Raw genomic sequence first — 14,416 nt, forward strand, 5'->3', positions numbered from 1 at the left:
TTTTTTTTTTAATCTTAGGCTCTCCATTACCCTACTCTCTAATTTTTCTGACATCCCCACCCCCTCACTGTCTGCAAAGGTTTGTTATAGAAACCTAAGGGATAGCTTGCTGAAATTTAAATCATTTTACATTTGTATTCTTTGTTTTCTAGGTATCATGAAGGCATGGGATTTGTGTAAGGAAGTTTATGTTCTCGCTTATCTGTATGGCTTTTTGAGAGGGTAAAATTTTAGGATGGAGAAAAAGCAAACAGTACTTACATGTAATCTGTTCTCTTTATCCTGAAGTGCACAATCTTTTTAAAAATCTGTAACCAACCATGGCAAATGTTAAGTGGTAAGAGCTTCTTCTGGTTGATCTGTTTTTAATTTGACTCCAAACGCCTAAAAGTAAAATATTTCTTATCTCTTAAGATACTGAAAAAAGTAATTTCTGCACTTTGGACGCTGATGGAACTAGTAACACCTTTTCATGCTGGTTAACTGCATATAATTTTACTGGCTAAGATTTATGAGCTGATGGCAAAATGAAGCAAAGTATATCATCTGGTGAGAGGTAAATGTCTACCTGGTATGTGACCACTGGCTTTTCATATCGTTACTGACCTAGCCTGAAAAAATGGCTGCCAAAAATAACTACATCTTAGTCCTTAGACATCTGTGACATCACCTTACATGGCAAAATGAACTCTGAAAATGTGATTAAAGATGATATTGAGGAGCTTACTGCTCTAGACGAGGTGAAGATAGTATAAAAAACGAGAGAGTGCAATCTCAGAGAAGAGTTAGGGAGAAGACTGCAGTGGAAATTCTATGAAAGGAAGAGGGACACTGTGAACCTATGAGGAAGGTGTGGACACAGGACGAGCGCAGACACAACACAGCTCCCCAGCAGCTGAGAGCCGGAGTGCCAGCTTTGGACCAGTGGGGTGTGGAACTCAGCCCAAGGCTTCATAAATTCTTGTTCATCAATGGGATGGCCACAATGCAATGAGATAACATTCTTAAAATGAAACTGAAAAAATGTTGTTTCTGTGTGTTGATGATTAAACAAAGTATACAAATCCTAACCCAATAAAAAAAAATAAAACAAGGACCTTGAGATGGGGAGACTAACTTGGATAATCCATGTGGGCTCAGTAGTAATCACATAGTCCTAATAAGAGGAACACAGCGAGACTCAGAGGCAGAGAAGGGAGCAACGGGATGAGTTTACCTTTGTGAATACCTCTGTGATGCACTTTGTTAATATTAGGACCAAAAAATATGCTTAAGGAGGATTCTGAAACTTGTTGTAAGCTGAATAATTAAATCTCTCTTTATTTTCTCCTTAAACACCACAAATATCAAACCAATATGAATGTCTTGGCATGCTGATTTTCTTCCAAATATCCATGAATTTGAGCTATAAAGTGGAATGTAAGAATTAATCTACTTTCAAAGATTATTTCATATTACTAAAGCATGAATAATGGTAATGTAGTTTTTTTTGTAGCTGAGTCCCTAACTTTTCCAAGCTCTTTAACATTATAACTAAGCTATCTTTCAGAGAATACCCTAAATAAAATTTAGGTACAGAGTTTAAAAAAAAAAACCTGAGTAGACTGTCAAAATCATTGTAATAAAATCAATGGTGAGTAAAAAATTAGTAAAAATTTATCTAAAAAATTTTATAACATTGTTTAATCTGAGACACTCATCAAATTAATAATATATGGTCAGCAAATATAAACTCCAGTATTATGTGAAATGAACACATTTATCTGATAACTAATATGATGTTACAGACTTGTTTCAAAAAAAGTATGGTAGTCTTACTGATGCCTATACCTAATCTGGCTTTGATGGTTCGATGACTGAGACTCTTACCAAATTAATGCAGGAAGTTTCCAATTCTATTGGTGTGCCTGGATAAGGTGCTGGATAGTGGCAGATGGTGCAAGAAGATGAAGGGTAGTATGCATTTCTATTGTTTTGTTATTCTGAGTCCAGAGATAAAACTAAAAGAATCTTAATTTGGATTCTTATTATGGATTAAGTTCTAGTAACCTTAATAAAAGAATTTAGAATATCAAAAGTTGACAGATAAAATGCAAATGTTTCTGACATGGCTTTAAAATGAAAAACTAACCACCTTATAAGAAAGGACTTCAAAAAGTTCATGGAAAATTGAAATTGAAACATAAGTTTATCTCGGTGCCAAACATTTTGAAATCCATGCAGTTTATTTCAAAACATACGTTCTCCATGAACTTTTTGAAGACTTCTTCTATGTAAGAATTTCACAATTTTTTTGCACCAAAATAAACTTACCTTTTAACTCCATTTCCCACAGGCTTTTGGAAGTTCCTTTGTATATAAAAAAAAGTGGTTAACATAGTACTTGTCTTGTGAACACAGAGGTACAGAAGAAAAGCTGCTGGTATGGGAAACAAACAGTATCAATTTTCTGCTTAAGAAACACCACATTCAGTCTTTAGTCTAACCAAATAAGTTAGAATTATAAATCAATTGATGAAAGTAACAAATTTTTTATTTGATTCAAACCCGTTTTCATATACAAAGCTAATTTATATGTACAAAATACATGTACATTCTTAAAAACTTTTAAAGTACAAATTTCCAAGGGACTAAAAAAGTGCAAAATTTTCAATTATTTTCTTCAATCATGCTATACAAAAACAAATCACATCAAACATTAGCTCATATACACATTGAATTTTTAATACATCACTTAATGTAACAAATAAAACATAATCTTATATATTTAATTTTAAAGAATGAGGAAGGAAAGAATGTATTGCACCAAACTAACAGTAACATCATTATAAGAATACTAATCAAAATTATTTACACATTTATAAAGTCTAAACTTGTTCAACTTTAAAATTTTTTTTGGCATATGTATATCCACTGAGTCTCAGTTTGCACAGTCAATAATTAGATATAAATAAGACTTAGTATTCTCTTTTCCATGGTCAATTCCAGTAGAACAAACAAGAAGGAACATTTTAAGATAAATATACAACTTTCTGAATTTCTTAAATATTTAAGTAGCAGCACAATTTCCAAGTACTTTTTTAAAGACAAGTCATTCTCAATTTTGAGTTAGCTCACAATGAAGCAACTATGTGCATACACATGCATTCAGCACACCGTCAGCATTTTTAACACTGAAATGCTATTTAATCTGGGTCCCAGAAAAACCGACCAAAAAGACGAATCCCATATGTATGACACTTTTCTGCCTAATGGAACTGCTTCTGTAGCAATGAATCTTCCACAAAAAGGGTGTCTGGCCAGATAGATACCTGACTACTTTTTTGTGAAATGTTTTATTCCAAGTTTATAAAAATCTTTAGTGGAAAGAAAGTTCTATCTGTTAAGAGCTTCTGCACAGAACAGAAGAGCAACATGGTTTTTTAACACGTCTTCTTATATAAAGCTAAATAGAAAGTAAGAAATAGCCACAAAAATAATTTGTGGATGGTGTTTATGAATCACAGTCTTTCAGAGTAGTAAAAAGCAGAATAGGAAAAAAGTAAAAAATATAGAACTTTGATAGTAAGATCTACTGTAACATACCACGTACCACAGCTTGGGAAGTAGTATAGAAATTATTATAAATTACTGAAATTTATTTAAGAAAAGCAATCAAAATCCCAAAGAAATATAGTTATGCTTTGTAAATCCTATATAATAAGAATGTATAACCTCTTTTCAGTTGAATCTGACTACTGTTATTTCCCTACCAGTCTACTTAAAAGTGCCAGTTGATTAAGATGATTTTAACATTCTGAAGAGCAAATTAATTCTATTAAAGTTGTTTTTCCTCCTTTAAAGTATAGCACTTATGAATGTGTAGATGGAGCCACTAAATCATAAACACATTGCTTAGGTAATGTGGGAAAATGTTATGAAGAGAAAACATCAAGAAAAAAGACATTTCAGTATTAACTAGTAATACACTACCACCAAACTTCGTTTTAATACATGTTAAACTGAATATATTAGTTCCAAATTAAAATTTTAAAACTGAATATATTAGTCACAAATTAAAATTTCAAAACATCCAACTGAAAAGACTTCTCTTTTCAAAGTTAATCAGTAAAGTATAATTGTTTGAATCACACCTAAGTCCTAACTTTTCTGTTTCTTATTACAATGCTACATAATAGTAGTAGAAGCAGCTAATCACTTCATATACTCAAAAACTTATAAATGTAAATAATGAAATAGGCATCATTTCAGTAGAAACACACATAACTCCACTATCAGTCCTCTTTGAAACAATAATGGGTCATTTTTTAAATGGTAAAATTGTATTGTTATTATCATTGTGGTTATATTTGCAAAATTTTAAGTTTCTAAAAAAACATACAAAAACTGTACCATGGAAAACAAATGTTTAACAAGTGACTTTCTACTGTTCTTTTCCTTCTGAATTTTCAGTTCATAAGATTATGGGTATGAAGACAAAGGTAAATATCACTGAATCTGTGTCCTCTACTTAGCACGAAGGCATTAGCTTCAGAGGCCAAATCCTGCAGTGTGCATAGAAATCACCACAGGGGACAACTGTCAGTGAGAGACCATCAGCAAAACATCTGGTAACAAAGCCATTAATGCACAGTTCTTACACGGAAGAGAATCCCACAACTTCTGTGTTATCAGATGGCCTTATAGATTTTAAAAGGAAATTATATAATTTGCATTTTAGTCCTCAGTGTCTTCAATGTTAATGCTTTATACCTTGTAACACCTATTGCAAATTCAAGATTATCTTCCTACAGAGCTGTACCTGTTAAAAGTCATTGGAAGTACCTAGAGAAGTTATCCAAGGCTTTCAAATTAGAAAAATTTTATTGATTACAAGCCTCAAGACATCTAATTCTGTTTTAAATTTAGGATTTGTTACTCGTGCTTTTTATTATTTAAAATGTTACCCAATTTAAGTGTGTAAAATATTCACTGATAGTCACTAAGAACTAATATTAGCAAACACACTTTTTTGAGGTAAATATTAATTATCTGTTTCAAATGTGAAAGGTCTGAGGAGTGTTCTTGGGAAGAACAATGCAACTGAGAAGGGCATTTGGTTGCCTGTGCAGCATGAGAAACAAAGATAATAAAAACTCTCCAAGCACATTTCAGACAAAACTCTCAGAATAACAATGAAGGCTATGAACATGAGATCTAGTTTATAAAAAAAAATGGGACTATTTCCTATAGAGGAAAATATCTTAAGGTATAATATAAAATCATCTTTTTTAAAGAAAATTTTTATTTAATAAATATAAATTTCAAAAGCACAAGTTTTATAGATAATCATCTTGAGAAATAATTTTTTATACTAAGAACATCAATGAAAGGGATTCTAAAAGTCCCAAGCAGTGCCCACACATCTGTATATTTATAAAAGCCTAAGGATAAGGCCAGCGCCGTGGCTCACTAGGCTAATCCTCCACCTTGCGGCGCCGGCACACCGGGTTCTAGTCCCGGTTGGGGCGCCGGATTCTGTCCCGGTTGCCCCTCTTCCAGGCCAGCTCTCTGCTATGGCCAGGGAGTGCAGTGGAGGATGGCCCAGGTGCTTGGGCCCTGCACCCCATGGGAGACCAGGAAAAGCACCTGGATCCTGGCTCCTGCCATCGGATCAGCGCGGTGCGCCGGCTGCAGCGGCGGCCATTGGAGGGTGAACCAACGGCAAAGGAAGACCTTTCTCTCTGTCTCTCTCTCTCACTGTCCACTCTGCCTGTCAAAAAAAAAAAAAAAAAAAAAAAAAAAAAGCCTAAGGATAAGTTTGATCTGCAATTTCAATTAAGAATCACTGGCCTAGAAAATGTGATTTAATTAAACAAAGGCTGTGGCCCACATTTTAAATAATATTGATATAATGACTGATAACACTGTATTTCTGTCTATAGTCATCAGAAAAAGTATCTCCATGTCTTTGATAAACACAGGAAAACTACAGAACAATGTTCTGGATGGAGTTAGGTTTGAACAAATCAAATGTTGGGTGTCTAAGTATGTAAAAATAGGCAAAGAAAGTATTTGGAATGGATAGTTGTTAAGAGTAATAAAAATGTTTAAGATTGCTCATTTGTTGGGGAAAAACAGTTTCAGCTGAAGAGAAGAACAAGCTGTAAGTCTGGATGATAAATGAAAACATCAGATTAAAATTACAAAGCAAAAATAAAATATTTCATTTCTATAACCCAGTCAAAAACTGAATCCTTAAGACAGGCTTAACAGTATACTTTAAGAGATCAACTTTACACACGTACACACACACACACATTCACATTACATATTATATTAAATATTATTATATTTACACTTAATATAGTTCAAGCACTTAACATGTCTTCAGTGGTAAAGACAATGTCATTCATTTTACAGATATAAACATAAAAGCAGTGAAGTTTAAATCTATTTAAAAGATGTCCTTAGTGATTTCTTTAGTGATAGCAATATAAAATGCATTTAAGGCAAGAACTATGTCTGTATTATCATTAAATCAAAATTTGGTATCTCAGTTAATTTTCTCTGCCTACTCCTCTTTAAGCAAATTATAAAAAGTGTTAGGTTAAGATTCAACCTTCAAATCTAAATTCTAATTATGAAGGCACACTGATTCTCTTCAAAAGCGCATAACTAGGCCGGCGCCGTGGCTCAATAGGCTAATCCTCCACCTTGCGGCGCCGGCACACCGGGTTCTAGTCCCGGTCGGGGCGCCGGATTCTGTCCCGGTTGCCCCTCTTCCAGGCCAGCTCTCTGCTGTGGCCAGGGAGTGCAGTGGAGGATGGCCCAGGTGCTTGGGCCCTGCACCCCATGGGAGACCAGGAAAAGCACCTGGCTCCTGGCTCCTGCCATCGGATCAGCGTGGTGCGCTGGCCGCAGCGCGCCGTCCGCGGCGGCCATTGGAGGGTGAACCAACGGCAAAGGAAGACCTTTCTCTCTGTCTCTCTCTCTCACTGTCCACTCTGCCTGTCAAAAAATAAAAAAAAAAAAAAAAAAAAAGCGCATAACTGATTTTCAATACCAGTTTGCTGAAGGATAATGCTGATATGCCATAGAGACAAAAAGGAAATCTCACTAATGGTTCTTGCTGATGACAAAATAAAAACTTGGCATTCTTTTCTCCTACAAATGAATGCACTGTCACATAGAGGAAATTAAGATAGAACCTCTTCATAACTGATATAAGCTTCACAGGCTAACCAACTGACCAACTTGCATTTTGACACAATTTCCTGATTCTCAAGTCCTGATCAACTGTTCCTTCTCTCCTCCAATTTCACCTAAGATATGCCAGAATACACACTGAATTGTAAATAGTTTGATAAAGCTTCTTCGCTTAATAGATTACTGTCTAGAAGTACCAATCATCATCTTAGTATAACCCTCTCCTCATAGCTAACACACTGAGATTTTTATTTCCATCACCAGTGTCAAGAAACAAAAGCAGACGAAAAGTGCCTTGAACGTAACAGACTCATAACAGCCAATCAGATACTAAATGGATCAACTACATGCTCACCTGTTAGTCCATTCTGATGATACTGTTTATTTCTCCTATCATATAATATAGAAATAACTTCTATGGATAACATAAATATTCCATCCTTCCAGTGACTTTTAAAAATTAAAAAAAAAAAAGATTGATTTATTTCAAAGGCAGAGTGACAGAGAGAGGGAGAGACAAACAGAAGCATCTTCCATCTACTGCTTCACTCCCCAAATGGCTGCAGTGCACGGCACTGGGCCAGGCTGAAGCCAGGAGCCAAGAAACCCATTCAGGTCTCCCATAAGGGCAGCACATGGAACCATCAGCCGCTGCTTTCCCAGGCTCCTTAGCAGGGAGCTGGTGGGAGGAGGAGCAGCCAGGACTTGAACAGGCATTTTGATAAGAGATCCTGTGTTGCAAGTGGTGGCTCAAACAGCTGTGTCAAATGCTGGCCCTTTCCAGTGATTTCATCTAGTGATTTTTATTTCAGAGGGCTATACTGTTAAAGTGAGGAATATATTACTCAGCTAATGGTTCTATATTTGCTTATTTTAATGGATAAAATTTAAGTTTCATTCTTCTAGACTGTTGCTAGTATTCTAAAAATTCCACAGTTTTGTTTCTACTTTTTGGGAGAGGTAATAAGAGGAATAATTTCATTATCTTGAACATCTAGTATTTTTTTTTAAGTTTTTAAAAAACATCTATTTGAGAGGCAGAGGTGGAAAGAGGGAAAGACAGAGGGAGAGAGACACAGGCCGAGAGAGAGGCAGAGAGCTCCCACATGCTTATTTACTCTCCAGTGCCTGCGACCGCTGACACTGCGCTAGGTTCAATCTAGGTCTCCCATAAGGGAAGCAGGGACTCAATTACCTGAGCCATCACTGCTGCCTCCCAGGGTCTGCATTAGTTACAAGTCAGAGTCAGGAGCCAAAGCAGGGCATCAAACATGAGTACTCTGATATGGAACACTAGTGTCTCAATTGGCATCTTAACTACTAGGCTAAACACCCACCCCTGACCATCTAGTATTCATCTGGCTGGGATATCTATTATAATTAAGTTTTAACAACACAAACACCTGAAGTCCTCAGAAAAGGACCCTTAATATTTACATATGTCTATTTTACATTCACTGCACCAGTTCACTTCTGTGTCATTTACCTAAAACATTACTAAGTAAAATAGGATTTTAATTTATTGGAAAGTAAATCTTCTGTAACTTTTATTAGTCCTGACTCATAGCAAATAAAATCTATTCACAAATTTACCCAAAAAGAATTCTTCATTTCACACATAGGATTATAAATAAAATGGCACTGCATACTGTGGTTAATTGGAGAAAGAAATTGCAATGAGAAAATTTTTCCAAGATTCCACTGAGAAGACAACTGGGTTTACGGAAAGCTATGATTTGTGGAAGAAAACAAAGAGTATTACTATTTTAAGAAGCTGCTATTGTAAGAGTCATTTCTTGTTGCTTGTTTTGGAGGCAGGGAATCACAGCTCCCTTTCAGAAAACCATGCAACCCTTCTTTCTTAAAAATGCATTTAACATTCAACTTTCTGCACAATTTCAGGGATTCATGAATTCTAAACCCAAAGAATTTCAGATTAATAACACTGGTAGTTGTAAAAGCTCTCTGACCTAACTCAAAAGATGATCAATAAAAAACAGGCTTACCAATCTTTTTTAATTCCAAATTAAATCAATCAGGCCTTTAGGTTAAAATTTTCTGTAAGCATACTGTAACATTTAACTATCTATAACAGAATTGGCCATAATCCAAAAAGTTGTACATAATATGAAATAGCAATGTTTTTTAGAAGTACATCTAAGCAACTACTTTAAATTATGCATACCTTCTCAATTCACCCATCAATCTCACAGATATCCTAGGTAAAAAAGTAACTTATTTGGATATGATTGTTAACTACTCTAACTGGGAAACCAAAGTACTTGCTTTTATTAAAGAAAAAAACCGAGATTCTGAACTTTGCAGATGTAAATTGTGCTGCAAATTCTACTTAAATGACTCCACTGTCAAAATCGGCAACAGACATTTTAAAATTTTGCTATTAATGAAATACTTATGTAAAAATGTATTTCTGGTTTCTCTTTTTCCTACTCAACTTTTAGTGTTGAAAAATAATACATCTCAGTAGGTTCTCATTAATAAGACACTAAGTAGTAGTATAATGAGCCAATGTATCAGTTTCAATATTCTTATTTTAATCTTACCACATAAAACTAGAACTTTGCTGAGTTTTGAAAATTCAAGTGTGCCATAGATTCCTTTAAAGTATACCTCCAATTAGGAATTCAACAAATAAATTGATATATTGGCTATGTTGGTCAGTAAATAGGAAAATGATTAACTAGTCATGTCTCTCAACTGTATAATTTTCTGAACCTTGTTATTAGAAAAAATATCTTAGAATTTTTATATTTAGAATATGTAAACTTAACCTAATTTCTTGATTTTGAAATTTGTTTTAAAAATTGAGTCTAATGAAAAAAATTAATGATCTTCAGAAATGGGCTATTAAATTGAGTCAAATGATTTTCTCAAATCTATCAGTGTAGATCAACAATTGGTTGATAAGACTGGATTCATGAATGTTAATGAGAAATTTTAAAAGTCGATAATAATAACCTATGTCTTTATAAGTACCATACCAAATTGTGGTAATCCCTAAATGATTTTCAGGGATAAAAACATTAAAACATTTCAGAGAGTTGAAACACGTGTTAAAGTGGCAAAGGAATAAATCAGGTTTCAGTTATCCATGACAAAAGACGGAAACACAATCACTGGGAATCTTGTGTATTATATTCAGTTTCTCCAGATGAAATCTGGCTGAGTCGCTTGCTAGATCCCCACAATTTTCGAGAAAGTTGACCTGACCGCATCTGTTTAAAGTAATCCAGAGAAATGAACAAATGTTAAAGAAAAAAAAAAAAGAAAAAAGAAAATGAATACATAAGACATTGATTTTGTAGAATACAGAATAGGTTTTGTTAGCATAATCATTAACACTCTAAAGATTCTTCATTAATAATAAAGATTTCTATATTGATTAGATCTTTCAAGTGAGAAAGTCTAATCCCAATGAGTAAATTTAAAAGTAAAATGTCTGTTACAAAATCATCAGTCACCAGTACTTTATAAATCAACAAAAATATGTACCACTTCATAAAAATAAGCTTCTCAAACTATACTTACTTAGTAAAGACATGATTTGGGGATTTTTTTTTTGTATTTTAAGTACTATTAATGCCAATAATAAGGATAAAAAATGTGAAATAATATTTTGATAAAAAAGTAATTTAAATAATTTTGATAAGAATTTTCAAAAATAATATTGTAATCATTCAATCAAGAATGCTAAAAAGAAATTTAGAAAACACAGGCCCTTTAAAGGTAAGAATCATATTTTGTTCTCTAATAAATGTGTACCACCTACCATTCTTCCCAACATAAAACAAATATTAATTAAACATTAATTGAATTAGACAATTAAGTATCCTTGAAGAGTGCTTATACTTCTATCTGGGTGGAAAAAATCCCATCTGATCTGTTGTAACTATTTTCCCCAAGCACAATCTACATGCTTTTCAGTTACTAATTAATTTTATTTATTTAAAAGAGAGAGCTATCCTATTTGTTGGTTCACTCCCCAAATGCTCTCAACAGCCAGGGCTGAGCCAGGCTCTGTCTTCCACATGTGTGGCAGGTATCCAAGCTATTGGGCCATCATCTTTTGCCTTCCAGGCCCATCAGCAGGCAGCTGGATTGGAAGTGGGGAGTAACCTGGACTCCAAATGGCACTATTAGCTTCCTAAAAAACCGCACCACAATGCACACACCTGCCACCTTTAACAACAATGTTCCTAGGATGCTTGGATTGATCGAAGATACACCTCATACAAAGACATCAGTGCCTTTGGCAAGCTTGTTGTCCATTTCCATTTCCAGATGCATTTTCGGAAACATTATTTCCATCTTATTTATAAGATATATTTTCATCTTATTTATAAACGAAGTTCACACTGACAATAATTTGGTGCATTATTTAAAAATACACATTAATCAAGATTCTGATGTTTTAAATAAAAATGAATCTTGAAAATTTTTTCATAACTAAATATGAATTTATATCATTCTAGACTGTCATATTTATAGAATGAATTATAATTTAATTATACAAAATTTTTCTAACTATTGAATTTGCTAAATTAGTTATATAATTGAGCTGACATATTCAAAGATTGTATATTTTAGAGACTACATATATCTTTCAATGATGGAAAATTACCAAATTTATTTGATGAATAGTTAGAACATTAATTTAGGCCTAGAAAATGAAACTGCTGAGGTGTTTTTTCCAATCAATTTTAAAAAGAAAATGCAAATAACAGTAATTTAAGTTAAAATCTTTTTCAGAAAAGTCAGAAGCGGACAAATGTACCTAAGGTGAAGGGGGCAGATAATTTTACAAAGCACCTGAATAAATGACAGCAGCTGAAATGCACTTAAAGAGTCAAGTTTGAATAGAGTCTATATAATCAACACATCAGCAGAGGACAGGAGGGTGCTGCATACCTGAGTGTTCAATAAAAACATGCTTAACATGCTTTAAGTAACTAGGAAACAATGAAATAGAATTGCTGACACTGTTTGGGAGACTGTAGCTTCTGAAAGTAAATGCAGTCACTTTAAAAACTATAAGAATTGAAGAAATTTAAAATATTTATAAAACAAAAATTCTCAGAATGCATTATAGATTTTATAAAAAATTAAACAGTAATTTCTTCTCTTGAAATGACTGCTACCAATGCCGTATCAGATTTGTCAGAAAAAATTAGGTGACTGTAAAAATTTAAAATGTTTAATTTAATTCTATATAATAAAACCAATTTCTGGAAGAATTACTAAATTACTTGGAGTATAGACACTATGTTTTCCTAGGAATAATAACTAGATTCATTATATCTGAAATTCAGTGACTGACAAATCAATAGCAAGTAAATTTACAGTTATTACAGAAAACTCACTGAGAGTAATCACATTATTTGGGGATATATGTAGTTCCAAACAAAAAATGATGGTTTTACAAAAGGATAATGTATTTATTGTCATGTTGCCTATTTGTTAAAATGAGTAATTTTATTGAGACTGTAGTTCTTTTTTTATAACGCCTTGGATGTACTGAAAATCCAAGTTGTGATCCTGAATCTAAATTTGGAACAAAAGAATTTTCTGACTGATAAAGAGTGATAGATGGAAACTACTTGTGCTTCTAACTGCATCATAATATAAACATTATTAAGTGGTGGCTTTATTCTCTCTTTTCTTCCTGCCCTTTGAAAAATAAAATTTGTCTTTTAACTGGCTTATCCACAATGGAGACTTTTGAGTCAGCTGGAACAAAGGAGAACCAAAGGACTCTGTGACAGTGCGGGCAGTCAGGTTTCCAAGGCTGGGTTTTACCTCAGCTGGCTTGCCAACGCCCACCACAATCAGTTTGCCGTCTTCTAAGCCCACAAGAATATGGCTGGATTCTTTGGTTACACAAACACAGTGGATAGACAATCGCATGAACAATGGGTTGATGCTGAGATTCAAACTAGAAGAGAAATTAAAAAACACAGATATAATTACATGTGTTAATATTGAATCAACAGAAATTATACCTGTAAGATAACTTAACAGTCTTCTGGTTCTGTGTTCTAACTTTGTAGTTGTGGAATTTAGGCTCAGAAAGTGGAAGTGACTCACGTACATTTACAAGCATTATTGAGGTCCCTACTCTCGCCATCTGTTTTTCTGCTAAAATCATAAAATCAAACAACAGCGGCAACCACCAGCCTAATATATAAAAACCATTTTATTATTCTCTAGACAACCTTATTCTGTTTCTTCAACTTTTCATCTATTATAAATCTTCTGGTTCATCATTTATCTGAGTAAAATACCCCTGTCCCTTTGACAAAGGGATACAGCTGAGATTAGAGGAAAGTCAGACACAAGTAAAAAAAAAAAAAAAAAAAAAGATAGGGTTCTGTGTGGAAATTAACTACATTCTTGTCTTTAGTGTCCTTCCTAGAATAGGTAGAAATAAATTTCTAGTAACAGTCATCATATTCTGAACCTCAGATTATCAGTGGGCATTTGTTGTGGTCTAGCCTTGACCTTAGCCCTAAAATCAAGTACAGTACAGATTCTGTACATTGCTGTCCTTGGGCCTTTGTGCTTTGTTTTCTCAAAGCTTGTCTACCTCTACTTCCCAGAGAAGGCCCTCTCTTCTATTTCTATTTTAATTCCTAATCCTTCCTCAAGTCTCCTATGACTACTCAGATCCTTAATGTCTTTAAAATTCCTCCTGTACACATAAACAGTACTACATGGTTTAGATTTTAAATTGTTCTAATTAGTACACAAGATATTGCTGTTTCTCCCACTATTCTATTTTCTTTTTTTATTTATTTGACAGAGTTAGACAGTGAGAGAAAAAGACAGAGAAAAAGGTCTTCCTTCCATTGGTTCACCTCCCAAATGGCCGTTACGGCCAGAGCTATGCCGATCCGAAGCCAGGAGCCAGGTGCTTCCTCCTGGTCTCCCACGCGGGTGCAGGCACCCAAGCACTTGGGCCATCCTCCAGTTCCTTCCCAGGCCACAGCAGAGAGCTGGACTGGAAGAGGAGCAACCGGGACAGAACCCAGCGCCCATATGGGATGCCAGCGCCGCAGGTGGAGGACTAACCAAGTGAGCCACGGCGCTGCCCCCTCTCCCACTATTCTTAAAATCCTTCAGAGTTAGTGGCCGGCGCTGCGGCTCACTAGGCTAATCCTCCACCTAGCGGCGCCGGCACACCAGGTTCTAGTCCCGGTCGGGGCGCCGG

The 14,416-nt window shown here is 34.6% G+C and overlaps 1 protein-coding gene across 18 annotated transcripts in view; it reads right to left on the minus strand.

Moving 5' to 3' along the window:
* Positions 1-6,976: 6,976 nt before the first annotated feature.
* NBEAL1 (neurobeachin like 1) overlaps positions 6,977-14,416 on the minus strand; it is a 197,675-nt gene continuing 190,235 nt past the window's right edge. For 17 of the 18 annotated variants that reach the window (XR_016231935.1, XM_089330021.1, XM_051849252.3 and 14 more), the window contains 2 exons: positions 13,006-13,141; positions 6,977-10,424 (listed from right to left, as the gene is read on the minus strand). Coding sequence is in view for 16 of the 18 variants with exons in the window: in XM_089330021.1 (XP_089186147.1) it covers positions 10,323-10,424; positions 13,006-13,141 (238 nt within the window). In the remaining 2 variants the exon portion in view is untranslated. The remainder of the gene's footprint in view (positions 10,425-13,005; positions 13,142-14,416) is intronic. The other variant, XR_016231936.1, reaches the window with a different exon arrangement.

The sequence above is a fragment of the Oryctolagus cuniculus genome, chromosome 3 (genome assembly GCF_051225735.1).
Source record: "Oryctolagus cuniculus isolate XC-2025 breed Fujian yellow rabbit chromosome 3, ASM5122573v1, whole genome shotgun sequence".
NCBI lineage: Eukaryota > Metazoa > Chordata > Mammalia > Lagomorpha > Leporidae > Oryctolagus > Oryctolagus cuniculus.